Consider the following 26,292-nt stretch of genomic DNA (forward strand, 5'->3'; position numbering starts at 1 on the left):
TGCATTGCGTCGAAAGTGGTCATTTGCAATGTTAAATCCCCTGGGAAGGTCGCAGCTGGGTAGTTTCGCGTGTTTGAGGTTCTGAATTGTGATGGGCCAGGGACGGAGAGGGGGAGGTTCGGGGGGGGTGTTTGTTGGAGGAGGAGAAGGATGGCTGACAAGGGTGAGAAACTCGCTCTTCTGCACCCTCCCCCCATCCCCCACCCCCTTCTCTATCCTCCAGCTCCTTCCTCCTCCCCCTCCCCATCCCACGACCCTGGCGGGCCAATCCCCGCTTCGCACCAGAGGCGCCTCCTCGGGTTTCTGCTGATCTTGCAGGGTCCAGAAATGGACCGCGCCGCCGCTCTGCCGTTGCTACCGCCGCTGCTGCTGTCACTACCGCAATAGTCCCGCTCCACTCCGAGGCTTCCCAAACCCCAGGTGTCCAGCGGAGCTTCCTGGAGGACTAAACTAGCGGGAGGCGGGGTGGAGGTGGTGGAGTAGCTATGTAGATCTCGGGGCGGCTCTCTCCTGCCGCCCACTGCCAGGATCCATCCCTCCTGAAGCGAAGCAGAGACTCCTAGAGTGCCGGAGGGAGCGATAATTGTTGTTGTTTTTTTTTTTTTTAATTTGAATTTTATTTTAATTCCAGAGATTTTGGAGAGGTACCTCTCCTCCCCACTTCCCTTCCTCTCCCTTCCCTCTTCAGCAGGCCAGTAACTTAGAACTGGAGAAGGTCCTATCTTTCTCCCTCTCTGTATAGTCCTTTGAGTTGTTAGAAATGGGGTTGGGTATAAATATTTCGGCAGCAGCGGCCCTATAAAGCGATCTCGGCAAGGAGAGGAGCGCAGGAGGAGAGAGCTGGAGGCTGAGTTTGCCACTGCGCCTTTTGGATGCTGCTGTTGCTACCGCCGCCGCCAAGGAGACTTGCCGCATTCCAACAGGAACTCTTCTCCCGACTCAACATCGCCACTGACGCCTGCCCAGACACCCCTCCAGGTAAGATGAGAAGCCCGGCAGGGCTCCGCCATTCGGGGGCTGACTTCACGAATAAGAGTGGGGAGGATGAGGGGGAACGGGGAGAGAAAAGCCTGCATCTCTGGTAGCCCCTACCTTTGGGCTCACTTGTTAATGAAGTTGTAAACAGATTGGCTAGTATAGGGGAATGGGGGAAGTGGTCAGGAGAATCTAGAAAACTTGAAGTGTGTGCGTGTGTGTGCGTGTGTGTGTGTGTGTGTGTGTGTGTGTGTGTGATTGCTTTATCTGTGCCTAGTGCTTTCCAATACAGGAAAGGTAGATAGATGTATGTGCTTTTTCAGTGTCTGTAGATGCGTTCCGTCTGAATGCTTTTGATAATTTTTTTATACCTCCCTATTACTTTCTATTTCTCTGCAGCATCCATCGATCGCCCTGGTGGGAGCTTAAAAAGCAGCAGAAGAGGGGTAGGAGGGAGGATAGACCAGAGAAAAAGGGAGAAATGGAAGGCAGGGGAATCTGCTGAGCTGACACGACACCCAGTCCTGTTCTTATGACGATTTAGGGCGGGGGAAAAGGGTTGCCCCCCCAAGGCAATGTTGAAGTTTGCCAGAACAGCTTTACCTTGAGAGGAAAGAAAAACAGCCTCCTCCCTCCCTCAACAGAACAGAGCCAGGTGCTGCTGGAAAGGGAATTCCAATTTGAGAAAAGACTAGGTAGGGGTGAGAGTAGATTGATAGGGCCCAGATTAGGTTCCCTTCTTCCCTTGAGTTATTTTCCCCAAGGGGTGGTGATTTAAACTCTAGGTGGGGGGTGGGGGGCACTTGGTTATCCTCCCCCCCCTTCCAACATCTTCACTATTCCAGTTCCTCCCCCACTCTCTGCTCCACACTCTTCCACCCAGCTTAGACCATGACGGTGATGTCCGGAGAGAACGTGGAGGAGGCTTCTGCTGCCCAGGGTCATCCCCAAGACATCAGCTATCCAAGGCCAGCAGACCATGACGACCATGACTGCTGTGAAAGGGTGGTGATCAACATCTCTGGGCTGCGTTTTGAGACACAACTTAAGACCCTGGCACAGTTCCCCAACACATTGTTGGGGAATCCCAAGAAACGCATGCGATACTTTGACCCTCTGAGAAATGAGTATTTTTTTGATCGCAACCGGCCCAGCTTTGATGCCATCCTCTATTATTACCAGTCTGGAGGGCGTCTGCGTAGACCTGTCAATGTGCCCCTGGATATGTTCTCTGAGGAGATCAAGTTTTATGAGTTGGGTGAGGAAGCCATGGAGAAGTTCCGAGAGGATGAGGGTTTCATCAAAGAGGAAGAGCGTCCATTGCCAGAGAAGGAATACCAGCGCCAGGTGTGGCTCCTCTTTGAGTATCCTGAGAGCTCAGGGCCTGCTCGGGTCATTGCTATTGTGTCAGTCATGGTAATCCTCATCTCAATAGTTATTTTCTGCCTGGAGACCCTGCCTGAGCTAAAAGAAGAGAGGGAATTCAGCACCTTTCAACCAAGTGACAACACAACAATCTACTACAAATCCAACATTTTTACAGATCCCTTCTTCATCGTGGAAACATTATGCATCATCTGGTTTTCCTTTGAGCTGGTGGTACGCTTCTTTGCTTGTCCCAGCAAAACAGATTTCTTCAAGAACATCATGAACTTCATTGACATCGTGGCCATCATCCCCTACTTCATCACCCTGGGCACTGAAATGGCAGAGCAGGAAGGCAACCAGAAGGGTGAGCAGGCCACTTCGCTGGCCATCCTAAGAGTCATCCGATTGGTAAGGGTTTTTAGAATCTTCAAACTGTCCCGCCATTCCAAGGGTCTCCAGATCCTAGGTCAGACTCTCAAGGCTAGCATGAGAGAGCTAGGTTTGCTCATCTTTTTCCTTTTCATTGGGGTTATCTTGTTTTCTAGTGCTGTATACTTTGCAGAGGCAGAAGACGCTGAGTCTCACTTCTCAAGCATCCCCGACGCTTTCTGGTGGGCTGTGGTGTCCATGACCACTGTAGGATACGGTGACATGTACCCTGTGACAATTGGAGGCAAGATCGTGGGCTCCTTGTGTGCCATCGCTGGTGTGCTGACAATTGCCCTGCCTGTACCTGTCATTGTGTCCAATTTCAACTATTTCTACCACCGAGAAACTGAAGGGGAAGAGCAGGCTCAGTTGCTCCATGTTAGTTCCCCTAACTTAGCCTCTGATAGTGACCTCAGTCGCCGTAGCTCCTCTACCATCAGCAAATCCGAATACATGGAAATTGAAGAGGATATGAATAATAGTATAGCCCATTATAGACAGGCTAATATCAGAACTGGCAACTGCACCACAGCTAACCAAAACTGTGTTAACAAGAGCAAGCTCCTGACGGATGTTTAAAAAAAAAACAAAACTAAAAACATCACACACACATACACAGACACACACACACAGACACACAGACACACATACACACACAGACCCTTCCCCCCACAAATTTCACTTAGTAACTTGAAAGACTTAATAGAAAAAAACCTCAAACGACAATAACAACAAAAAAACCTAGTGACTTATGTCACACTCTGTAGATACTTTACTAAATAGTCTTTGAATGCTCTATTGACCTGTAAATGCATTATCGCATTGCAGATTTTTTGGCTCAGAGAACCAGAAGCTTTCAGGATCCATAAAAAATACTATTTTCATTTTATTAAAAAAAGAAAGAAAAAGAAAGGGTATTTTCCATAACTGGTAAAAAAACGAACAGTCTTTGAACTAGTCTAGGTAAAATAGGACTCATATGCTTCTCTATATTGAAATGTTTTTCATCCCTCTGCTTGTTTAACTTAATTTTAAAGAAATATTTAAAAACAGATGATCATTTAAAAATATAAAAAAATGAAATATGCATGGGACTCCAGTTAAAAATCTCTGCAAACTGCACAGTGACAGTGTATCAAGAAAGTGTATCAACTATCCATACATATAAAATATATGTATAAATGAATTGACCAAAAAGCATAGTGAATATTGGCCGTTTTTATTTGAATCAGCTGAAGTGTAACTATCCTCTTGAAAAATCAGATAGTAATGAATGGGCCATATAGCACCTTATAAACATAATATTGGGATGGATCTCCATTGATCTTCCACTCTTTGCCCCATTCTTCCTAAATCAAGGTGTTTTTTGTTTGTTTGTTTGTTTTTTTAAGGAAAAAAAATCAATCAAGACATCTGCAATGCTGCTAAGTTTTCTTAACTGCAGATGAACTGCACATAAGGTTTTTTTCTTCCCCTATTAGAGCTCCTTACCCCTTCACTTAAAAGAACTGGATGCAAAACTTTTGTTCCCCCCTCCCTCTATTGCAAGAGAGAACAAATGGAGTTTAATGTAGGCATGTTTGAATTTGACACTATTTATTTTATAATCGCATGCGGGGATCATTACCTCAAACAATAGGGGATAAGCTTTCTTTTGAACTGACTCTTCTAAAAATAAGCCCTTTTTCATTTGCATTCACCAAAAGTGCACTCCTTAATTTATTACCTATTTTATTAGTAATTTAAAGTACTGTATTTAAGTGCATATGTTAGTCAAATGGGAACAATACTTTTTTTTTTTTTTTTTTTGGAGCTCAAAGCATGTTCTATTATTCCGCATCATGGCCTATTTGACTAGGGTGTAACTTGAATTCATTAATGCATGATTTCAGTAAGAAAAACAAAATAAGTAAAAAAAAAGTTTATGATATGAAGGGCCCAAATAAAATGGAGAGAAGGATTCAGTGAATTTTCCTGCCTTAGCTCAGGGAAATGTTTGGTTTCTGTCCAGGTGTTGTCAGAAAGAGGATAAAATATTCCCATCCCTTACAGGGAAAGTATATGGAAAAAAAAAGTTAAGTTATATATAGCAACACCTAAGAAACAGTATCCTCTATAGCTAAATACAAAAACAAACAAAACAAAAAATGGTGCAATACTGCATGCTTTTTGGTGCATTCTTAGAATGTAAATGAAACTCTTTAACTAATGTGCGCATCCAAATTATAGATAATTTCTTTTTGCAGTTATGATTTGAGGTCTTTAGAGACTTTGGTACTCCCTTTGAGAACTTATTGAAGAAAATCAATTTATTTAAATAGTTGCTTAGTGCCTTTATCCTGCACCCACTGAATTGCAGAAAGTGCCTCCATTAATACAGCTGCAAAGTTAAAGAGGGGTAAAAGGGGAGGAGCTGGGGCATCTTTTTTTTTTTTTTTAATTTTTCACCCTCACCACCTTCCCTTCCTCACTGCTCACTCCCCCCCCCCCCCATCCCCTCCACCAACATGAGAAGACTACATTATACTGACTCTTGGAGAGACAAGACAACAAGGACAACGATGTCCTATGGCATCAATGGACTTGCTTCTCTTTGGTAGTCTGATGTTGACAGTGACCTGAGGCCTGAGACACAGCTTCTGAGTGAACGTGGACAATAAACTCAATTTCTCCTTTCCTCTTCTTCTAAAAAACGGAGAGAAATGCTTTGGGATTTTGACTTCTGCCAGAATCTCTATGAAGTTTTAGCGTCTCCTTAGATCATGAACAGGTACTTTTCTACGTCTCTCATATTTCCCTCATATTCTTACTCCCCTGTTATTCTGGAATCCAGAATAATTCAATAAGTAACTTTTTCCTGATCTTCCCACCTCAACTCCTTTAGTTTTCTAGTTAAACCTTTTTTTTTCTTTCTACTCTCTTTTTTATCTATCTGTCCCCATCTCCATTAACTGAACACCTTACAACCCCTGCCCCAATCACCAACCTCACAGAGTGATGGTCTGCTTATGGATCAGCTAAAGGAAAGGAATGTATAGGTCCTTGGAGACAAACAGCTGTCACTTAACTGAGAGGCACTCAAAAATCTTTAAGGACATATAGGTGGGGATGGAGCTTCATTTTGAATTTAGCATGAGGCTGCCGGCTGCTGACCACTTCCTTCTCCTGTCCTGCTTTGTATAGGGAATCTCTCCCCTTCCTCTCTCCCTTCTGCCCTTCCCTCCTCTCTAGGCAGTACAGTAAGGCACTTAACACAATATAATCGTGCACAAGGCTTACTTGCTGAGCTAAGCAAAATAATTTAGACATTTTCTTTGCTTGTTTGGCTTCTATGAGCCTGAAGGATGGATACAAACAGACACACCCTATATGAAGAAGGATGGAAAGAATATGACCTTCCTGTGATAATTGGAAGGCACTTGACTATAGGATGAGAAACCTCTCCAGAATGAGCCTGTGGTGCTTCCTCCCCATCCCCCACTTTACCTCAATAGTCATTCATCACTCTTTCCTTCGATCTCCCCTCCCCTCTAAAACTCCCTGTTTAGGGGAGAAAAAAAAGTCCACCCTCAAAAACAACTACAAAACAACTAAGAATGTTCCAATGGTTCATCTCCACTCAGAAGTCTAGAACGCACAACTTCCTGTGTTCAACTGCACTCAGTCAACAGCAATAATCCATTCAGTGCTGTGGGATGAATGCTGAAAGGACCAGCAAATAGGACCAAAGCAGATGTGACTGATTGGCTACTAGGTGTCTCTAGTAGTTGAAAACCTTCACCTTTGCCTGTCCACTGGACTGATGACTCTGCATGTGTTAGTGGAGAAAAAGATATGTGGATGGGCCTGTTGACCAGGGTTTGGGGTGAGTTCTAAAGAGTTTGGGGGTGGTATGGGGAGTCTGGATGTCCCTTACTCATTCTTAATTCATTTCCAGAATTCAACAAGGATGGCTTAAAGGGATTATTTTGTGTAGTATAGGCATGCAAAGTTTGACAAAAACTCTTATTCCTTGCACTACAACAGGGCTGAAATGTATTTGTAGACCTGAAGGTGCACTTAACAAAGCTGCCTGTTAAGGAATTGAATTAATACCCTTTAGCTTATTTGTTTATTTATTTATTTATTTTTTGACTGGCTTTTGTCCTTTTCCTTTCCTTCCCCAGAGACTGATATGGCTCATGTTCTGAATATTCTCCAGGGGGAGAAAACTTCAGAAAGGCTGATATGCACAAATCAGCCCTTCTAGAATTTAGGGGCCCTAGTTTAATAGGGCAAAATGTTGGTCCCTGCCAGTGCTGTTAGTGTACCAAGAAGCTCTGAGAGGAGCTAACTTAACTAGACAGATTTGAAGTGACCAAAGAAATTATATCACCTCTGTCCTTGAATGTGTAGAAGACAGATTATAGCCATAAACCTGTTCTGTTATTTCTTCACTTGCTGTGTCCCACCAAAAAAAAAAAAAAAGTTGATGTCATTAAATAAGTCATTCAGTTTCTTGGTAGTGGGTTAGCCCAATGAAACCAAGTTAAGCAGCAGTAATTTCTTGAAGTTATGGCTAATGGACAATCATTTCCTTAAAAAAAGGAATTTGTATAGATGGTTTAGTTCCCTTTACAGTAGAGCTGAAGCACAAAGGGAAATTACTATCCTAACTCACTTAGAAATAATAATCATCAGACATTAAGTGAGGGATGTGTTTCCCTAAGTAGAATTTTCATTCCATTGGAGGAGAAAGGGCCTCTTTTATTTCATGCATCACATTCAGATTTTCTAAATAACACAAAACACATCTGAAGGAAGCAGGAAGTAAAGGTCCTATCCCATCCCCCATTTATTGTGAGAGATCTAGCAACATGCACTCATAATTTTAACTTCTTGTTTGGTTAATAGATAATTCAGTTGGATAAAACAGAAAGAATGAAAGAAAGACTGAGCAGAAGGCAATTCTCCTTTCTCTTCCAGGAATGGCATATTCTTGGGAGTGGTGAGAATTGGTGGGTGGTAACCATCCATTGTACAATTTGTTAGGAAAGATGCAACTGCCAAACAATTGATCTGAATTGTTTAAAGCAGGAAACTAAATCGTGAGGAGTTTGGTATGTCAGGCCTGGTTAAAGAAAAATAAACTTGAAATCAGGAATAATATATATTGGTTGGTGGCATTAGGAAATAGAATCCCATCTGTCATTCAGATTATTTTACTTGTGTTTATATGATAGAACTTTGAGATATATGTAAAATTTCTCTTCCTCATCACTCAGGCAAGCTACCAATAAATTTACACACTTCATTTTGCAAAAAAGTGAATGATGTGTTAATTAACTAAAGCTCCACATCTACTCTGAATGAGCTTCAAGGTTAGGGTTTCTGTTTGAAATCTAAATCTTTACTTAATACATTATTATTTGGAATCAAAACCCATCTTCCCACACAGGTAAAAGTTTTCTACTATAAACTTCCCTGGGAGTCCCAGGACATCCAATAGAGGTTCTTCAGGAAGTCTTCCCACCACAAGGCTATTAGTTTGAGGGATATCAGCCCTAGTTTTGAACACTTAATTGGGAGGCTACTTGGATTTTCTACCATACAGAACAGAAAGTGCAAAGAATGAAGTTTTATATCCCACTGTTTTGCAAAAACAAAACATCAAACCCTTGACACAATAAATAGGGGTTGGGGATTGGGAGAGGTGGGAAAGTTGGTGGGGGGAGGGGATAAAGAGGGATGAAATCTCATGTGTAATATGCCATTTGAAAAGTTTTTCTTTCCATTGACATGCAGAAGCACTTTTATTCTCTAATGCACTGTTTGGAAATCATGTATTCAACAGCTGCAGGTAGATAATATGGACTGTATATGACATACCTCTGGTTTTAAAAATAAAGTATTAATCACCAAGGTTAAAATAGAAAATGAATAGTATTAATTTAAAGTGCACCATCAGGGCAACAAACCATTGAAGCTGACAAAGCAGTATTTTGCTTCCTGAGTTTGCAAACTGCTAACCTCGTTTTCAGGTTACTGCTCATTTCCCCCTCTCCTCACAAAGCTCTTTGATTTATCAGTTAGAGGACATTGAATGTTACAGTTGAGAGCCTAACTGAAGTGCATAGTTTTCATCTATGCAATTTTCCTTGCTTCTGTCACTTTATTATCTGTTCATACTTGGCATCAATTAAAGATAATTTTTAAGGATCTTATCCTGGAACATCTCGACTGATTATTTGTCTGGAGTCCAGTTCATCTCTTTGGGATATGTACCTCGATATGGACACTGATAGATCTTATTTCCTGGTCACTTTTTAAAAAAAAATTTCAATAGTATTTTATTTTTCCAAATACGTGTAAAGATAGTTTTCAACATTCATTTTTGTAAGACTTTGGATTCCAATTTTTTCTCCTTCCTTCTGTTATTTCCCCTCTCCCCATGACAGCAAGTAATCTGAGGTAGGCTAAATATGGGCATTAAAAAACTTATTTCCATATTTGTCATGTTATGCAAGAAAAATTAGCTGGTCATTTATTGATGGAGTCAGTACAGAATCATGAAGCATCTGTGATCTCTTGAAGAAACTTGTAGTATTTCTTTTGAGTACTGAACACTTTTGAGGTTGAATGAAGGCACCAATTGTAGGATTCTTCTCAGGCTAAATCCAGCCAGAACTTGGCCCACATAAGCAATAGGGGAACCAAACCTAGTGAGTGAAAAAGGAAATATTGTTCAAGTAAGTATGTATAGATTCAATTTTCTTATATGCTGTTGGACATATGCTTATGGTTTGTTGCTGCTGTTTTGAGTTTATGACTAAAGTAGTGTTTTGGGAATTTGACATAATTGTAAAAAGGATTTGAATTGACATCAAGTGGTACAATGCAAATGAATTGTCACAAGAATGTGTGGAAGGACAGGGTGATTTGTTTGCTTTTTTAAATGATACTTCCCCTCCTTTGATGAATCAAACCTAGTGAATGAAACAGGAAATATTGCTCAAGTAAATATAGAGGAGATTCAATTTTCTTATATGTTGTTGGACATATACTTATGGTTTGTTGTTGCTGTTATTTTGAAGTTATGAATTAAGCAATGTTTTAAGAATTTGACATAATTGTAAAAAGAATATGGATTGACATCAAGTGATCCAATGCAAATAAGTTGTCACAAGAATGTGTGGAAGGAAAGAGTGACTTGTTCGCTTTTTTAATGATACTTCTCCCTGCTTCTTTGATGAGGGTCATGAACTTGGCAGGACTTTGACCATTGTCTATGATTGAGTGATGGAAGTAATACTTCTTTTTGATTATTGCCCGATCGAGAAGTTGTTTCATTGCTTCTTTGTAAAGATGCTATTGTATCCCACTTATTATGAATCAGCTGTAAAACAAGAGCTCAGGTGGTGTGTGTCTACAACTGGTACTGTGACAAAGTATTTGTGTGTCCAGTGTTAAACCAGAAATGCTTTTGTTGTGATATTGGGGGGGCGGGAATCACAGATATCTTTTCCCTCTCTCCAAGCAATGAGAACAGCAAGGTGACAGAAGCTTCATTTGGGAACTCACCCTACACTTTGCACAGATCTGGACTTTCAGGTGTCAATGGAAGAAGGCCAGATGAATAGTAAGCAGGAGGATAGAGAAAGGACCATAAGGGTGGGTGTGAATTTTTGTGAGACTCAGCCTAAGTGTGAAGCTTTCTTAAAACAGCTGCAGTCAGAACCCAATAACTAGCAGGGCCAAGGCTGGGGAGAGAGCCAGTAGCTTTGTAGCTTACCCAACTTTGAGGGGAAAAAAGAAGCCAAGCTAACTTTGAAGCAAAGCTACCCTCAGAGATGAAAAGAAAGAATCAATGTAATTTGGTCTCTGAGGATTCAGTAATAGTGAGAAAGATCCTAGTGACTACTTGCAATCAACTGAGAGCCTTAACCAAAAGGCAATCTACACAGGGAGAGAGCACAAAGGTCTGATGGGGGGGGACTGTGTTACTACTGTAAAATAATTTGCAATTATGAAAAAGTATACACACACATATGTGTATATATATATGGGTTTTATAGTCAGAAAATAATCTTTTATACCAACTCAACCATTGATCTTCCAGAAAATAGTATGCTGAAAATGTTAAATGTGCTTCATTGTTTAATTCTTGCTCTGATGCTAAAGAAAAGCAAAATGGATAATTTAAGTAGTTTTCCCTTTCTCTCAGACTGCTTTAGCTCAATCCTTACTCATCTTTTCTCTTCTCCTTAAGCTTCAAGTAATCTGAGACCTCTGAAGTAAAAAAGTGAAGTTTTATGATTGTTTTGGGTCTTCTCACTACTTCTTTCAGCATCTCTTCTCTTCTGGGACCAATGTTCCCCTTCACTTATGTTAGGGAGCAAAACAGTTTGATAATTGCACTCATACTAAATAGTTAGAAGTTGATGTCATTGTTACTAAAAATCAGCAAGCAGTTAATGAATGTATCAGGACTGTGTTAGGTGCTGAGGATACACATAAAAGAATAAGAGATAGTGTAATGTAAGTTCCTGAAATATGGGGTTATGTATACTTTCCCTTCCTCTCTCTCTATCTCTCTATCTCTCTCTGTCTTTCTCTGTCTCTATCTCTGTCTCTGTCTCTCTCTCTGTCTCTCTCTGTCTATCTCTCTCTCTGTCTCTCTCTCTCTCTGTCCCTCTCTGTCTCTCTCTCTCTCTCTCTCTCTCTCTCTCTCTTTCTCTCTCTCTCTCTCTGTATATACACATATTCAACCTGGAAAGAGAATCTTGATCCATATTTCAAAAGGATTTAATGCCATACAAAAGAGTTTGGATTTTATCTTTAAAGCAATAGGGAGTCCATGAAATTTCTTGATCAATGGAATGAGATGGTCAGAGAGTTGTGCTTTAAAGATATAAATTTGGCAGCTGTGTAGAGATAGAATTGAGAGGAAAGAAACAGGAAGCATGGAAGCCATTTAGAAGACAATTGCAATAGTTCAGGGGAGAGGTGATGAGTGCCTAAACTAGGGTAGAATGGGGGGAGAAGAGAAGAGACTGTGTATGCAAGAGATGTTGAGGAAGTATAACTAAAAATCCTGACAGCTGATTGAATATGAGGGTTAAGGAAAAATAAAGAGTTGAAGATGATTCCTGACTTGTGAATCTGGATGACTGGAAGAATGGCACCCTTTATAAAAATAGGGAAGTTAGAAGGAGGCATAAGTTTAGGAGGAAAAATAATGAGTTCTATTTTGGACATGCTGAGTTGAAAATACCTATCAGAAATGTAGGTGTATATGTCTAGCAAACAGTTAGACATGTGGGATGGGAATATGGGAGAGAGATTTGATTCATTTTATTTCAATTCAATTCAGTAAACAGTTATTAAGTGCCTGTTATGTGCCAGGATACAAAAAAAGAGTCAAAGGCTATCCCTGCCCTTAAGAAGCTTTCAATCTAATGAAGGAAACAACTTGCAAACAAATATGTACAAAGCAAATTTAATTACAGAATAAATAGGAAATAATTAAAAGAGGGAAGGCACTAGAATTAAGACTGGTTAGGAAAGACTTCCTATAAAAGGTAGGATTTTAGTTGGGACTTAAAGGAAGTCAGGGAGATGAGTATGAGAGATGAGAATTGGTTATGATAATTGAATCCAAGAGAGCTGCTAAGATCACTAAAAGAGAATATAAGGAAAGAAAAGAAGAGGGCTCAGGACAGGATCTCTTTCAAAGGACTGAAGATTGGTCAGATATGTAGGAAGACAATCACAATGAAGGGGGTCAAAAATACCCAGTGAGGAAATAGCGTTTAGAAAGAGTGATCAACAATGTCTCAGATTATGGGAAAATCAGGAAAGATGAATGTTGGACTTATTAATTTAGAGGTCATTGTTAACCTTTGGGAGAGTGGGTTCCAATCAAATGGTGGGCCCAACTGCAAGGAACTGAGAAGTAGGGAAAGGTAGGAAAGTGGAGGTTATGAGGGTACACAGTCATTCTAGTATCCCCTCTTCCACCTGGAGAATTAGACTGTGAAATAGAAGAGAGTTATATGGTAATAACTTGAGGGGATGTTAGCAATGAGTGATAATTTTTATTTTTTTCAAAATGGGAGAATTATAGATATGGTTGAAGGTAGCAAGAAAAGCGACAGAAATAATTTATAATTGAAGATTGTAATTGCCACTATCAGTAATGTTTATTGGAATAATAATAATAATAATTATATTAACACATTGCACTTGAATAATGTTTTACAATTTTCAAGTACTTCACATGTATTATCACCTCATGTGATCTTTACAATACTTCAAGATAATCAGAGCACAAATCTTACTCTTCTTTGTTGTTACAATTATGAAGATTGAGGTCCAATCAGTAATCATTTATTAAGTACCTATTTTGTGGCAAGCATTGTGCCAGGTCCTGAGGAGAAAAATACAATATATGAAATAATCACTATTGATAAGGAGCTTAAATTCTTTTGGGAAAAATAAAAATGACATAAATGTAAAAAATAAATTCTAAGAATTACAAAATAGCTAAACGCAGGATATCCTGAGAAGGAAGGAAATAGATCAGGAAAGAGTTCATATAAAAGGTCATTCTTGGACTATACCTAGAAGAAAGAGAGAGATTCTATGAAGGGTGGGTAAAAGTGGGGGTGGGAGGAATCAGTTTCAGGAAAATGTAAATTCAGGAAATGGAGTGTCATATGTGACAAATAGAAACAAAGGAGGAATAATGTACAGTGAGACTGAAAAGATAGATTAAGGCAAAGTTGTGAAGGAATTAAAAAACTAAACAGTGGTCTTTATACTTATTCTAGAGATAAGAAGTCATGTAGTCAGATGTGTGCTTAGGGAAAAATCGCTTGTAAGCAAAGTGAAGGATGGGAAAGTTTGGGGAAATGAAGGATGGAAATCAGTTAGGAAGCTGTTATAATAATCTCAGAAAGGAATGATAAAATTTTCAATTAAGGGGTAACTCTGTGAGTAGAAAGAAGACATATCCAAGAGATCTGGTAGAGGTAGAAATAGCAAGATTTGTCAATGGATTGGATGTGTGGGTGAAAGAGACTGGAGTGTTGATAAGACACTTATGAACCTGGGAAGGAAGCTGGCACTTTTGACAGAAACAAACAGGGAAATTTGGATAAGGGGTAGTTACGAGGGGAAAGGTAATGAGATCTGTTTTGAACATGTTGAGTTTGAGATGTCTCTAGGACCTTCAGTTTAAAATGTTTAATAGAAGATTGGTGATAGAGGATTATAGCTCAGGGGATATATTGATTTAGAAGTCATCAGCGTAAAAACGATAATTAAATCCATGGGGACTGATGAGGTCAATAAGAAAGAGGAGCATAAGAGGCCAAAGAAAAACTTTGGTGATCAGTTCCAGTTAGGAGTCACCATGACTCATGAACAAACAAAGAAACTTGAGAAGGAAGAAACAGACAGATTGGGGAAAAGGGACCAAGAAGAGATTAGTGTCATAGAAACCCAGAGAGGAGAGAATATCTGTGAGGAGAGGGTCAACAATGCCAATTATAGCAGATGAATCAAGGAGAATGATGACCATGAAAGACTATCACATTTAGAAATTAAGAAAGGATTGGCAACTTTGGGGAGAACGATTCTAGTCAAGTGATGTAAGAAGGCAGAATGCAAAGGCTTGAGGAGTGAGTAAGAGGAATAGAGTGGAGACTGCAAAGTGTAGATATCTTTTTCTAAGAGTTTTCTAAGAAAGAGAGGAGAGATAAAGGACAATAGCTAGAATGGAAATGGCAGGGTCTAGTGAAAGATTTTTTTAAGAAAGAAAGACCCTTGAGCATAGGAAATAAAATGATGACACTAGCATTATGGCTAACAAATGATAGCTTTAAGACTATAATCCAGGTTTTCTGATTCCTAATCCAGAGCTTTTCCCAGAATACCTTTGAATTTAATGTGCTTCTCTTTCCCTGGAAGAATATTTATTTTTAGGGAAATATTTGAAGGACTAGAGAAAGCTTACCTCACAGGAATGAATCACTAATGTTAGCATTTGAGGCATTGGTGGTGGAGATACTTTTTTGTAGGAATGGGAGCTCAAATTTCAAAATTATCCCTGGACCTACTTTTATTTTTTCTATACTTTACTTTTAAGTCTTACTCTACGTCCTAATCTAATAATATCATAATGATCATTCAAATCCTAAATGTCAGTGTCAAATCCTGACAGAGGAAAACTGAATCACCAAGTTTGACATTGGATAAATCATGTTTTGTCGTTTTGCTTCAATTTTTCACAGGTAAAATATTATTGAGATTGATTTCTTCCTTTTACTTAGGAATACTGAGGCAGTATAAGACACTTGTGTAAAAAGTTCTTAAAGTTTGTTGGACAGACATATGAAACTGGCTACTATCTAACCTTCTTTACTAAAACAAAAAAAAAAAAACCTCTTACAAATATATTGGTTAAGAGGATAAAGCTGAATGGCACATGTATTCAAGGCTTCCTAGGAAAATTTTGCTTCCGGTTCTGTCTCTGCAGAATTGCACTGATAGTTCCTGTTTATATATATATGTAGCACCTGAAAGATTCACTAGTATTCCAACCACAGCTACTTCCTGTAGTGTTTTCATCTTTTCTTTTCCTATTGAAACTTCCTTCATATTATACTCACTATCATATCTCCCAAGGCTCTATCCTTCACCTTCTTCTTTTTATTTATTTATGTATTGCTGAGGCAATTGGGGTTAAGTGACTTGCCCAGGGTCACACAGCCAGGAAGTGTTGTGTCTGAGACCAGATTTGAACTCAGGTCCTCAGACTTTGGGGCTGGTGCTCTATCCACTGTGTCCCCTGGCTGATCCTCATCTTCTTCTTTATACTGTCTCTCTTAGTGATTTCATCAATTTCTATAGATTCAATCTCTAAACAGATTATCCCCATATACCCACAATCCATATACCCTGCTCTAGTCTCTCCTGAGCTGCAGTCATATTTCACCAAGTACATACTTAATGTCTCTGATTGAATGTTCAAAAGAGAACTCATTATTCCCCCTCTCTGAGTCTTTCCCTCTTCCCAGCTTTTCTACTAATAGCACCATCAATTTTCCAGCTGCCCAAAGTCGTAATCCTCAGAGTCATTCTCAATTTCTCACTCTCAATTATCCCAAATATTTAATCTATTGGCAAACTTTGTCCTTTCTACCTTTGCGATATCTCTCCTATATATCCCTTTTCTCCACTCAGAACCACAACCTGAGGCCCTTATCATTTCTCACCTGGAATACTGGAATAGTTTGCTGGTTAGTATCCTTACCTCAACTCAAGTGTCAGTGAGTTATATAAAGAATTTCTGTGATTACTTACTATGTCCAGGCTCAAATACAAACCCCTCTCTTTAGTGCTTAAAACCCTAAACATTTCCAGCTTCTTATAGTCTTTTTATAGTTCACCCTCTCCCTACTTCCCACCTCCTCACGTGCTCTGGAAGCTAGCTATATTGGCGTACGTGCTGTCCTTGGCTTGATGCTCCATCTCCTTTTGTCTTTGCATTTGTCATCCCCTATGCTAAGGACAATATCCCTCCTCATTCCTGCCTCGTAGTTTTTCTGACTTACTTGAGGATTAAGCTCAGTCTATGCCTTCTGTCAGTATCCTGTCCTAGTCCTCTAAGCTGCCACTGCCTTCACGTCTGAGATTATCTTCCATATTTCATTGCATAGAGGCAGGTAGGTGGGCAGAGCATCTGGAGTCAAATATTGTCCTCAGATGCTTACTAACTATGCAATCCTGGACAAACTACTTATTGCCTGCCTTAGTTTCCTCAAGTGTAAAACAATAATAATAATAATAACATATCTTATAGTGTCATTGTGAGGATCTAAGATAATTTGTGTAAAGCATAGTGTCTGGCATATAATAGGTACTTAATAAATGCTTACTCTTTTCTCTGTTTCTCTATATTTCTGACTGTCTCTGTCTGTCCTGCTTTGTCTCTGACTCTCCTCTCTGTCTCTTGCAATCTCTTACTGTCCCCTTTCTTTCTCTCTGTCTCTGTCTCTGTCTCTGTCTCTCTCTCTGTCTCTTGTTGTCTTTCTCTTTCTCTCTGTATCTCTCTGTTTCTGTCTCTGTCTGTCTTTGTCTCTATTAAATTCTCTGTCTCTTTCTCTCTGTCTCCATTTCTCTCTCTCTCTCTGTCTCTCTCTCTCTCTCTGTCTTTCTTACTCTCTCTCTCTCTCTCTCTGTCCCTCTCTTCTTCTCCCTCTATTTCTTTCTTTACCTTTCTTATCTGCACCTATATCCATTTATTTTCTCCGTTAGAATGCGAGATCCTACAGTTAGGAAATGTTTTTTTCCCCCTACATGTTGAATGACACATAATGACTGTGACTCTGGGCTGGTCACTTAAAATTTCAGTGACTTGGAAACTATAAGTTACAGAACAGCTGTGGATGAACCTTAGTAGAATTAATATCCTCCCTGGGAGGTTCCTATATAATCACAAGTTTAGATTAAAAAAAGAAAGAAAGAAAGATAATTGGTTATGTAAGACTCCTTGAAATGAAATACTTATTTGTAAATTAACAATCAGGAAGGAAGCCAGATTCTAGAACATGTTTTCAAATGTACAATAAATGTATTTGGTATAATAAACTTATGTTGGCTTATATCAATGCATATATACATACTTGTATGTGTTGATATGTATATACACACATACAGATATGTATACACACATATATGAATGGCATGATCTCATCTCAAGGTTGTTTCAAAAGTTTGGATTTAAATGTATTTTGGGGAACATTTCCAAAAGACTAAATTTATTCAATTTGGGTTTTTCAGAATTTAAATCAGAAGATGATCAATGAATAGACTATCAGACTTGAGATAATTATATTTTGAGACTGAGCCAAGCCTAACCTTAATAAAAAATTCTCACCTCATAATGCATTCAATTAGTAGTGTTTGGAAATAAAAGATACTTTAATTAGACCAACAGTGCCCATTGCCCTTTTCTGTGCATTCTTCACAATGCAGTCATTTTGTTGGAGGTAGAAAAGAAGTAATTATGCTTTATTTGAATTTCAAAAGGAACCTTTTTGTGACTGGCAAGATTAATGTTAGGGTTTGTTCTCCCTTACACAGACAAAACTTCCTTTGGAACTAGAGACACTTGTGCCTCCAACATTTTCAAAAGAAGGGTCCCTAAAACTTTATTTTTTTCAATTAAATTCATGTTACAAGGTTGTTATTACATGAAAAATTTAATTTAGTTGGTAATAGTGATGTTTGATACTGATTATTACAAATATGTTCAATTTACTTTGTAACTATGTAATATATTGAGAAGCTGCTTGGCCTGAGGAACAAAGAGCTTCCTCAGTCAGAAAGACCTGAGTCACTTAAACTTTTAGTGCTTCAGACAATTCTCTGAGAGTTACAGTACAATTTCCCTTTTCCACTGGTTGAAGATATTTCTCCATGAGAATTTCCTTCACTACTAATGAAACAATAGACCAAACCCAATCAAATAAAAAAAGAATTTTAGATATTCTTAACTTTGACAGAAAAGGTTTTATTTTTTATCTACTTAAAATAATTTCATATTATGTAGCACAATAAAGCACCAACAAGTCAACAATAGCAAGTGAATATCTGAAGAAAGGTTACAAGCATTGAAATTATTTAGCTTGAAAAAATTTTCAAGTGACTTTAACAAGTCTGCAAGAATACTATTTAGAAGGAATGTGGCAAAATGGTAAGGGTCTTTCTTATGTGCTAGAATCGAAAATAACCATACCATACCATTTTAAAAATAGGAGGCTGTTTTTTCCCTTATCTATCTATCTATCTATCTATCTATCTACTCATTCATTTATTTTACCAGCTCTAGAATCTATAGTTTCAGCATAATGTCAATGAGGAATTAGTTACTAAGTTGGAAATTATGGGTAAAGTGGGTTTTGAGGGTAAAGTAATGGTTCCATTTTAGTATTTGTGACAAAACAGAGCAAACTGGACCTACTTTGACAAAGACGATAGGTTTGAGGAGAGAATATGTTAAAGGACTCAAAGAAAATATACTTTAAATTTTATGATATGACTTCATGATTTCTAGTTGCTAACCCCCACAAAAATTGTAGGCAAATGGGAATATATATGTATGCATGCATGCGTATATGTGTGTATGTGTATGTGTGTGTATCAGTAGTTATTGATATTGGTTGCTTCTTTTAGTGACACTGAGATTGTGAAATGATCTCCCAATTCCTTTACAATTGTATCACATCCAGCATGGATTTCCTCAATAGATACTTCTCTAATCTAGCTGCTAACCCAATTTTATTTCTCTTTTGTGCCATTTCTATCTCCTCTAAAAACACGCACAGGAATGTCATATTTGAATTCAAGTATAATGACCCTATTGTCCTTGATAATGAAAAAATATATGTTATTAAAATCTTTGGAGGCTCTTTCCCATTTTTCTTCAATTGGTGGTTCTTCTACTTCCATTCTTTAATACTCTTGGCATACTTTATATGATTGAGTTTCTCACTGAGATTTCTTTAATCTGCTTCTGCTCTCATTACTTCTCTCTCTCTCATATAATTACACTGCTCATTAGATTCTACCATCCTCTATTAAATTTTATAAAAGAGTTTATTTAAAGCCAGTGTGACCTAAGATTTCTCCATTTTTTCATTTGGTGAGTCAAGTGTTTCATTGAATCATAGAACTAGAGCTAGAAGGGACCTCAGAAGCAATCAAATCTCCCCATATTATATAGATAAGGAAAATGAGACCCAGGAAGTCATAAATAATTTCAGAAGTGAGATTTGACCCTAGCCCTTAGACTCAAAAGCTGTTGCTTCTTCTGCTGAACCACATTTTTCTGACCAACTCTCTTCATTTGGGTTCCTTTTGCCTTCTTGTTAAAACATCTTATTTACATTGGTTAAAACTATGTGTGAAATTATCGTAATCTCTATGCCCTTCTGTTTTTCATTTTTTCTTCATTTTTCATCACTAATAATTTGTTTAAATAAGTCAAATTGGTACCATTCTAATTGCATATCCTCTCATTTTCCTCATTTGCATGTTTTTTAAACTTTGACTAATTTTAGTCTTTAATTAAATTAGTTGATGATCTGACAGGGTGTTTATGGAACGTGAACAACTGATTTAGGAATGATTCTTATATCAGGAATAAGTTGTTTCATGTCCATCAAAATGTAATCAGTTTTATTTTTGTAATATTATTCAGTACTAGGCAGGCCTGGAGTCTTCCAATTCTTTTTAAAAAGTAAATATTCATATATGTGTTATATATGCATGTGTATATGTGGATGTATATATGAAACTTGTATGTGGCTTATAAGTCTTTGACCTCTCATTCCTTATTTATTTAGTTTTTTGCCAAGGCAATTAGGGTTAAGTGACTTGCCCAGGGTCACACAGCTAGGATGTGTTAAGTGTCTGAGGCCAGATCCTGACTTCAGGGCTGGTGCTCTATCCACTGGACCACTTAGTTGCCCCCTCTCATTCCTTATTTGTAATCTATATTTTCCAATACATTTCTTGCCATCTTCATTTTGGGGTCAAAGTTATCCAATATCAGAGGGTGGGTTGCTTTAATTTTAAGGATCTTATCGAGTACTTTTTGGAATTTCTCTACTTTTTCATTCTCTGTATCAGATGTTGCATGAGCTACCATTATCTTCAGGATGGTATTTGGGCAAATTAGGTCACTCAAGAGTTTCATCATTCCTTACTTGATTGCTCAAGTCCTACCACTGAAAACTGACTCAGTTGAGTGACAAGAGTTGCTTTAACAGGGATATTTCATAAACATGGCATCAATTGTGTTAAGTGGATAAGGAATAATGTTTGAAAGAACCAGTTGGGTATTGTCATGATCCATTCTCTTATAGCTCAATGGAGCTATTTAGCTAGTGACCACTGGCCTATGTGTTATTCTAGCCTTGCAACCTGACCAAACCAAATCTGATTTGTGTCTAAGAATACAATTTGGAGGCCAAAAGGATAACATGAGAATCCCAGCTGGGTACCATATGAAAAAAATATTAACTCGTATACTAGAATATTTAGTTAGACAATATAGTAAGCCCAGTCTTCTTTTGGTGGTCAGTATAAACAAGTAAACTATATATCTATATCTATATCTATATCTATATCTATATCTATATCTATATCTATATCTATATCTATATCTATATCTACACACACACACATATATATATACACACACACATTTATATCTACATGTATACATATATGTGCTGATATATAATGTATTGATGTATGTGTATATATATATGTATTTGCAACTGTCACATAAATGTGTGTCTTTTCAAATCCCTCATATGTGTTTGGAATAATAAAAAAAAAGACCATTCCAAACTTTTCCTCCCCCCTTTTTAATAGGGATATTAGACTAGAAAATTATAGAATGCTGTAAATATTATTTACAAATTAATCAAATACAAATATTAATTACTTATTAATTAATATTAAATAATAATAAATATTATTATTTAGGAAAACATTTTGCAGTCTTTCATATTATTCTTCCTTAAAAAATGAGAATAGTTCAATTAGTTGGATACAAGTTTGGATCTGCTTAAATAATCAGACTTGAAAAGAATTTAACAATAGCTTGTTACCAGCTTGGATTGTGGTCTTTTGTGAAGTGCCTCAGGAATGTGTGCTTGGTATTATGCTGTTATGTACACATCCACATCCATACATCTTGAAGAAAGATATAGGGTTAATGCTTATCAAGTTTCTGGTTATACAATGTTAGTCAGATCCAAGAGAGCCTTAAGAAATTAGAGCATTGGCAAAATCTTACAAGAAAAAAAAAAAGAATAGGGTTAAACATAAAACCTTACCCTTTCAAAGAAAAAAATTCACAAGTAGAAATTTGAGGACTGGTGAGGGAACAGTTTGAAAAAATAACTGGGACTTTAAAAGCTCAGTATGAGTTAGTAGGGCGGATATGTCAGTAGGGGGATTAGGCAACCAAAAATGATAATGCTTTAGACAACCTTTAGAAGATTATGCTATATGAAAGTATCATTTGAAAGAATTAAGATACTTAGCCTATAGAAGAGAAGACTTAGGGAAGACTTTATATCCTTTTTGTTGGAATATTTGTATCTATCTTCTGCTCCATCCCTTCCTCAGTGGAATTTAGTTCTCTCTGATGGCAATCTTCATTTTTGGCTTCACATTTAGTGCCTCTGTTTAGCATAGTGTCTTGTATGTATTAGATGCTTAATAAATGTTTTTTGAATTGAACTAATAGTTGTCTTTATGTATTGAAGGGTGTGTCACTTAAAAGAGGAATGAACTGATATTTGGCGAAAGTGGGCAAAATTAGGAGCAATTGGTAGAAGCTGTAAAGAGTAAAATTAAGCTTGCTGTAAGGGCAAAACTTCTTAGAACTATTTGATACCAGGTTGGGCTGCCTTTGGTGGTATTAGCATGCTCTCTCTGATTGGAGACCACCCTTCTGATTCTGAGCCTCACGTAATCCTTGTCGCACAGGTACTTAAAGTCACTTCCATCAATTATTGAAACAATGGAGTAAGACTTCAGTGGGAGGTCTTGGTGGAAAAACTGCTTGCAAATAATAATAATAGCAACAACAATAATTCATATTTCAAGAATATTTTAAATTTTACAGTTCTTTCATCACAACAATTCTATGGAGACAAGTAGTAAAGGTTATCATTCTGATTTTACAAAGGAGGAAATGGAGGCCCAGGGGGGTTAATTGACTTGATCAGATCACACAACCAATGGGAGTTTTACCCAGGTCTTTGGATCTAGAGCTAATTTTCCATGATCCTTCTTCTTAGACTGAATTTTTAGTAATGTAATCCATTATTAATTACTTTAAAAAAGAAATTGATTGTGTGATTAAGTGTGCAAAAACACAATGAGGAATTTTGCCAATGATAGAGATCATCAGGATGAATCATGCTTTCCACCTTTTGGTTGAGTGATGATGGATTAGATATGCAGAATGAAATATACATTTTCAGACATGGCAAATATGGGAATGTGTCTTGTTAGATTATGCTTATTTAGTCTAAAGGAGGGCTTCTACAGGAGTGTATGAAAAGGGGATGCAGATAATTAGTGATAGCATGTCAACAGAAGAAGAAAAGAAAGAAAAATGTCAACAAAATATTAATGATACCCAGAAAAGAATAGAAGGAAAGTTAAAAAGGAGCACAGAGCAATTGGGGAGTTTGTTATGGATTAAGAAATCAGATTATTTTTAATCTTTTTAATTTAATATTAATTATTAATTAAAATAAATACAATTAATTTCATAATTAGATATTATTAAGGGCTTACTCTAGACTAGGTTCTATGATTTCATTCACATAGGAGCTTCCTCTATCAATGTAGGCAGGCCATTTCTCTGCAGTTTAGAACTTTAACCTTAGAATAAATGTTCACCATTCCGTATACAGAATAAATCATTCAGAGCCTAAATTTCTAAATATAGTAATTGATTAGTAAAAGTTTGTATGCATATGATGGAATGGGTCTAGCATCCTTGTGTAGTATGGGTATTCCTTCACATACTGGCCTAAAAAGTTACTTCCTGTTCAAGGTATCCTGCAGATACCCCTCTCTTACGTAATTGCCTTTACCAGCCAATGGAAGGACATCTTAATTCAAAGCAAAACATATTTAATCAAGCAGCTTAAAAAATAAAATGATAAGAAAAGCTTTCCAACCATGTCCCATGCATCCAGACATTTCCACAAGCTACCATGCCACAATGAGGCAGGGTACCTTGAGAACATGTTCATAATTAAGGAATATACATGGAAGAACACACATTCATAGGGAGCAACTGTAGCTGGGGAACATGTATGTCCAGGACATAAAAATCAATCAATCAATAAACAAGCATTTATTATATACCTACAATGTGCCAGTCACTGCACTAGGTACTAGAGATACTTATGCTCAAGGAACTTACATTATGGGGGAAAATGACATGTATGTATATAAATAATAAACACATAATAAATATAAGGCAGCTAAACAAAAGGTAGTAAGGAAAGGAAGTCCTTAACTGTTGAGGGGATTGAGAAAATCTTCATAGATAGGTTCATGTTTGAGCTACATATGGAAGGAAGAGAGGAATTCTAGGAGGGCAAGATATTATGAGCATGGAAGATGACCAGAGGAAAAGTAAGGCAGTGGGAGATGGAATGTCCAGTGTGCACTGTAGAGTGTAGGAAGGGAAGCAATGTATATAATGAGGCTGGAAAAAGTTTTGGGCCAGGTTGGGAAGGACTCTCAGAGCCAGAGGAATGAAAGATACTCATGGGTACATACATCTCCTGTAATTTTCCTCTTAACAATGATAGCTCTCTATGCTGCACTTTGCATTTACAATCTCTGTGTCTGCTAGGTATCTTTGTCTGATGGGCATTAAGATCCGTAGATGATCTCTGCTCCCATCTGTTGTGTCTAAAGTATCTTGTCCCTTCAAGGCCAACTACTGCTAATCTCTATAAGAGTATAGTAATTGGCAAATCTCACTAAATATAAATATAAGATTCTGTTTTTACATAGCCAAGAGCTGGGGTATCTAGGACCCAACTTGTCAGAGCCATTACTAAATTTTCAGTTTGAGCATTTATATACCTCTGAAATAGACATATTACAATCAGGAATTGGTTTATTGTTTTGTTGTTTATCTAGATTTTAAAAAGTGTTAGCGAAAATGCTACTAATGGAGGTTAAGTATAGAAGTATGTCATGATTACATTTTTTTTTCTCCAAAGAGGCAGTTGTTAAATATCATCAGCACATACCTCTTTATGAGTAAGAAGCCAACAAAAGCTAACAGGCTAAAATTGTCCATCTTTTTAGTTGCTTAATAGCTGGTGCAGATTCAAATTTCGAATCTTGGAAATTATCAGACTTGGGGTTAAGAAATTCCTTCTAATTCTTGTTGCATCTATTCCTGATTGGGATATGGCTTCCTTCACAAATTTCCTTTGGTTAAATTTGTCAGTTAAGTTAATTTTATGAAGAATATATGTGCAGGTTCTTAATACACTTGGTGTTTGATAAGTTCTAATGTGTTTCTTTGAAATTCATCATGATATTTCAAGAATTTTCAGAAGAAGAAATTCAGAAGAATTTCAAGAATGTGTACATTGGGACAGAGGTGAATTAGGTATAATGGCTTCCATCAGATTTCATACTGGTTTTTTTTGTTATCCTTTAAAAATTAGAGTATGTCAGAAAAAGTATCAGTCATAGAGTCAAGAAAACTGATTCTGTATTCAGATAATTTTCTCATCTATCAAATTTGCATAATACTATTTGTTCCCTAGTCTTGTTTTTAAGAAACAGTTTAATCCAATTTAAAGTTATTATATAAATGAGTTATTATACAATCACAGAATGGTAGATCCAGAAGATGTTCTTTTTTCTTTTTGTCTGTTTACTTCTATGATTTCATTCATATGAAGAAGTCTTAATAAGGAAACTTCCTATGTTAATATAGATTAACAACTGCTTTGCTCTTTAGAGTCTAGGACATTGAGAAGGGACATGTCTAGGGCTATACATTAGAGTCTTTGTTATTCAGTTGTTTTTCAGTTGTGTGTGACTCTGTGATCTCATTTGAGGTTTTCTTGGCAAAGATAGTAGAATGGTTTAATATTTCTTTGTCTTGCTCATTTTACAGATGAAGAAACTGAGGCAAACAGGTTAATTGACTTGCTCAGGATCACACAGCTAGAAAGTATCAGAGGTTAGATTTGAACTGGATAATTTCTGACTCCAGGCCTGGCACTCTATACAGTATAGCCTTTTGAAAGTCTCCTACTTTGTTACAAATAAGATAATGCTTTTTCCTACTGATTTCTTTTAAGATTTTGATTGATAGCTTCTATGATACAAAATGCTTAAAAAAAAGAAAATTGACACATGGATATAAAATCTAGCAAGATCTCACATATATGGATCAATTGAGAAGACCATTACAAAGTAAGAAAAAACTAAAAATCTGAAGAAATGTTATTTATTTTATTTTTTTGCTTTGGACTAAATATTGCACATTAGGCTATTTAGATTGCTCTGAAACTCTTGGAAACAGCTTGTGCTATACAAGATGTAAGATGCTAACCTTGTAATGCATATTAGGAGTAATCCTCTAGACACTCCAGAGTTTTGCTGTATAGATTATGTTCAATTATTAATCAGAGATGATGGAGGATGGCTGGCTAATGCTAGTTAATGGCAAACATTATGTAATAGCTCTTCTTTTTAATGCATGTTCAAAGTATAGGTTCGAGTGATATTGGTATGATCTGTTCTTCCTGGCTTGGACACCTCTGTGGTATAATGCTTCAAAGGTCACAGAGAAAGCACTAAGCCACTGGAATGCTTTAATGTAGCTTCACAACATTAGCACATTTTCCTAATGATGTAACATGGATTATATTATAAGGATGCCTGGAAATGGGC

At 37.4% G+C, this 26,292-nt stretch overlaps 1 protein-coding gene across 1 annotated transcript; it reads left to right on the forward strand.

The window, feature by feature from the left end:
* Positions 1 to 325: 325 nt before the first annotated feature.
* On the forward strand, positions 326 to 8,975 carry KCNA1 (potassium voltage-gated channel subfamily A member 1). The gene is made up of 2 exons (XM_052001170.1): positions 326 to 978; positions 1,375 to 8,975. The coding sequence occupies exon 2, from the start codon at positions 1,867 to 1,869 to the stop codon at positions 3,349 to 3,351; it is 1,485 nt and encodes a 494-aa protein (XP_051857130.1). The 5' UTR covers positions 326 to 978; positions 1,375 to 1,866; the 3' UTR covers positions 3,352 to 8,975.
* The last annotated feature ends 17,317 nt before the right edge of the window (positions 8,976 to 26,292 follow it).

Source organism: Antechinus flavipes, chromosome 5 (assembly GCF_016432865.1).
Source record: "Antechinus flavipes isolate AdamAnt ecotype Samford, QLD, Australia chromosome 5, AdamAnt_v2, whole genome shotgun sequence".
Classification (NCBI taxonomy): domain Eukaryota; kingdom Metazoa; phylum Chordata; class Mammalia; order Dasyuromorphia; family Dasyuridae; genus Antechinus; species Antechinus flavipes.